Genomic DNA, 4,294 nt, shown 5'->3' with positions numbered 1-4,294 from the left:
CTTCGCCCGAGGACGTAGCACACCACCCTGGTGTGTGAACCTCGTTAAATCTCTGTGTCTTACGGATCTATTGTCTTTCTTTATTCGTGTTTCTTGGTGTTTGATCTAACACATATGTACCCTTAAATGAACACATATGGAAGTCCCCCCCCCTTCCTCCTAGTTGGCCTCTTAAACAAGTTCATTCCTAGAAACTTATCCGGTCTTCTTATGGCTATCCCCACTGAGGAAGAGATCACTTCTGCTATCCTCTACCACAAAGCTAGCAAAGCTCCAAGTCCTGACGGCTTTAGCATGGGTTTCTTTTCATCTTCTTGAGATCTCATCAAAGAGGACATGATCAAAGCAGTCAAGAGCTTCTTCTTTAACCCTAGCCAAATCAAAGGGAAAGGTCACATCATTCTTTGGCTCATCCAGAAGAAAGAGGGAGCTGATGAGATGAAGGACTTCAGGCCAATTTCTTTATGTAATCTCCTCTATAAATTTATAGCTAAAATACTTGTTAATAGAAACAAGTTCGTGATTGACTCCTTTGTTTGCAGCAACCAATCGGCCTTCATCCCTGGGAGAAGTATTGGGGATAACATTAACATTCTCCTTTGCCATGAAATTGTTAGAGGGTTTGACAGAAAATCCCACTCCTCAGCTGCCCTTATGAAGATAGACATCCACAAGACTTTTGACTCTCTGAGATGGGATTACATTGTTTTGGTCTTCAACAGCATGGGGTTTCCTCCAATTTTCACTGATTGAACATATCACTGCATTGCTTCCCCTCAATTCTTAGTCTTGGTGATTGGAAGTCCGACTGGCAACTTCTCTTCTTCAGTGGGTATCAGGCAAGGATGCCCTCTCTCTCCATGCATCTTTTGTCTTGCTATGAAAGCTCATTCTAGAAGTTTGCAAGTGGCCAAAGACCAGTATCTTTGATCCCTAAGGGCAAGGCTTTTAAGCTTACTTACCTTACTTTTGCTGACAACTTGATGATCTTCTCCAGAGCTGATCCTTCTTCTCTAGGAAACATCATGCTATCTCTGGCTCAATTTGCTGCAATGTCTGAGCTCCATATCAATCCGGAAAATCTCCTAACTTCTTGACTGGGATCTCTGAATCTGCCAAAGCCTCCCTGCTGGAGCAAACTGGTTTCTGCATTAGGCACCTTCCAGTGAAGTATCTTGGGCTCCCTCTTATTCTAGTCAGGCTCTCTGCCCATCATTGTTCTCCTATGCTTGACCTTATTAGGAAGCACCTCTAGCTTTGGAAATGAAAGCTTCTATCCTTTGTGGGTCGTCTTGAGCTCATTAGATCCATTCTCTAAGCTTCTTACATTTACTGGTCGGGCATCTATGGTTTGCCGGAATCTGTCATTTCAAAGCTAGAGTCCATTTTTTCCTCTTTATTGTGGAAAGGAAGCGAATGTACCAGATTTCTTTGCCCCATGAGCTGGGTTGTTGTTTATCTTCCTAAAGCAGAAGGGGGGGCTTGGTTTGAGAAGGATCAAGAATGTTAATCTGGCTGGTATCATCAAATTGGCTTGGAAGATCATCTCTAAAAAGAAAAGTATATGGGTCGAATGGGTTAACTCGAATCCTCTTAGATCGGATTCTTTTTGAACTGTGAAAATTCCGACAGGTGCCTCATGGGTGTGGCGTAAAAGCCCCTCTGTATTCTCAGTCATCTCCTCCCAGATAGACAATGGGGCTAATATTTTCCTTTGGCTTGACCCTTGGCACCCCAAGGGAATCCTTTATCACAATATAAGTGCCAGAAGAATTTACAACTTAAGCCTATCCAAGTTTGCCCTTGTGGTTGATATTCTTTCTTCAGGCAACTGGTCTCCCCCGGCTCATTCTTTAACCCATCTTGCGGATATTTGGAACTCTTTGCCGGTCATCCCAATATCCCAACAACAAAGACACGACAATATTCTCTGGATGCCTTCCTCTTCTAAGCTCTTCTCTTCAAAGGCAGCTTGAGAGTTTGTCAGGACTCATGGCCGGCCTCTCCATGGCACCGTCTCATATGGTTCAAGCATCACATCCCCCAGCAGAGTTTTATAGCTTGGAGAGTGTTTACTAACTCCTTACCCACACAATATTTCCCCATTCAAAGAGGCATTCCAACTTACCCAATGTATATGCTACGTGGCAATGAGATGGAGGCTATAGAGCACCTCTTCTTTGCTTGAATCATTTCTTCATCCATCTGGAAACTGATCCTTATAGGAGAATTTTTTCTTTTCTCAGAGAATGGATTTGGATGGATATGACTTTTCAGGGAAAGACTATTTGTGATATTGTGGCAAAACTTGCCTTTTGCGCTACAATAAACCAAATCTGGATGAATATAAATCATAGAAAATTGACCTCCAACTTTCGTCCTCTTGATAATAATTGGGGGCTCCATCTTCTTTGATGTCAAAACCAAAATCTCTTGGATTACTTCCACTTGTAATGCCTCCCCTAGAAACTGTCATATTGTTAACTCCTGGGAGCTTCCTAGAACTACTCTCTGAGTTGGTTTTGCTTTCTCCGCCCTCCCCTTATTAGGGGCTGTGATCTTTTTCCCTTTTTGCTTGGTAATGGATTATTTATTCACCCAAAAAAAAAAAAAAAAAAACACATATGGAAGTGAACCTGGTGGGCAACAACTTCTCGAGGAGGGAAGGAATACAATGGATTACAGTAAGTGTTGTCTAGGTGAATGAAGTCCACTTTATCACCCATGAGAGCGTTGACGAGTGTGTTCTTCCCTAAATTTGCCCTTTCACTGGTTGATTCCCAACGGAAATCACCAGTGTAAAGGATACATCCAAATTCACCACGAAACAATAACATGACAGCACCTGCACAATAAAAAATCCATAAATAAACGAACTTCGTAAGAAAATGAAATCGGTTCTGCATCTGAAACAGAAAAATAGCTTAAATCACAGCAAATGGAACACCATGTAATTCAAAAGCGAACATGACGTACCAGGACAATGGTGAGCATCAATGGCTGTAACATGAACCGAAGTTTCCAATCCGGTGGAAGGAGATACCAAAGAAATCAAATGTGAAATTCCGATCTCCAAAACCGTGAGCAGGGAAAGGTGGAAACCAGGGAATTTGAAGGGAAAGAGCTTAGCGGTAACGGGGGAGCAAAAGATTGGACCTTTGCTCCATTTGGAAGATAAGCCATTGGTGTGATCTGCATGGAGATGAGTGAGGAAATAAGCCTGGCTCTGCTCACTCCATCGATCCACGCTTATCATCCCCTTCTCCATTGTTTCGTTTAGGTTTTGCCCGCTACCTATCCCACAGGTATTTAAGGGTTTTCCTTTTTAAATCGGCGCGGAAGTCTTGTTATGACTTATGAGAGATTTGGGAAATGGGCAGGTAGTACCTGAATCTTTGGTCCATGGGCCTAATGAGTGATAGCCCATGTTCTACATGACTCATACCCCATGGGCTCCATAAATCATAAACCATGGCTGCGGCTTTTGGCCTCCTGATGAGCCCGGATCCTCATCATGACCTCCTGCAATAAAATTAAAACATTTAAAGAGTGTGGCAGCCGGTTCTGGTTGTGGGGATCCACATCAAATTATGGTTTCAAGTATCGCTTTGGTATCGATCATATCGAATTGATATCGGTTCAAATTGATCTTAATACCTGGTTATTCGGATCGGTTCAAGGGTAAAATAGTAAAAATTTAATATTTTTTGTAAAAAATAAAAGGCAAAATCGACTGATACCCATTGATCCGATTCAATTTAATCCAATCCAATCCAAATTGGTATTAGATTAGTATTCGCAGAGACCCATATCAATACCAATATGGTCTCTCAAATCCTTGCATCAAATGTTCAGTATCAAATTGTTGCAAGAGGTCATAGTCTATGAGAGGATTTTGCCTCATGATCATATGCCAACTCAGCCTATCGGTAATAAATTGATAGTGACAAAGATGTAGAGTTGTTGTTTCAACACTCGACAAGTGTATCGATGACAAGAATTGAAATTGTCTTCTCATGCTATAATAGTGTACTTTCCAGCTGTTCTCACCAACTTCATTGGATTTGTTTATGGTATCGGTACTTGTAGTTGTCATCCCCGTTATTTATACGGATTGATCATTTTAGATTTTTATTTCTTGATAAAAAGTCGTTTTAGATTCAGGCCAAAATATTTTACCCTCAGGTTATCTTTGATTGTAAGGAAAATTAAAGAGAAGAGAAGTAAAATTTGCATACCTAAAAAATAAATATATGTAATCATTAATCATGTGATTTTAATATTAACTTCAAAT

The 4,294-nt window shown here is 41.1% G+C and overlaps 1 protein-coding gene across 1 annotated transcript; it reads right to left on the bottom strand.

Annotated features, from left to right (window-relative positions):
* Positions 1 to 379: 379 nt before the first annotated feature.
* LOC122093540 (5' exonuclease Apollo-like) lies at positions 380 to 3,308 on the bottom strand. Its single transcript, XM_042663891.1, has 2 exons — positions 2,977 to 3,308; positions 380 to 2,845 (listed from the first exon to the last, which is right to left on the bottom strand). Exons 1-2 carry the CDS (start codon positions 3,266 to 3,268, stop codon positions 2,595 to 2,597), a joined length of 543 nt encoding a protein of 180 aa, XP_042519825.1. The 5' UTR covers positions 3,269 to 3,308; the 3' UTR covers positions 380 to 2,594.
* Between the last annotated feature and the right edge of the window lie 986 nt (positions 3,309 to 4,294).

This window comes from Macadamia integrifolia, chromosome 11, assembly GCF_013358625.1.
Source record: "Macadamia integrifolia cultivar HAES 741 chromosome 11, SCU_Mint_v3, whole genome shotgun sequence".
In the NCBI taxonomy this organism is placed as follows: Eukaryota; Viridiplantae; Streptophyta; class Magnoliopsida; order Proteales; family Proteaceae; genus Macadamia; species Macadamia integrifolia.
The sequence above is the reverse complement of the archived record's forward strand: the minus strand, read 5'-3'. Positions and strand labels throughout refer to the sequence as shown.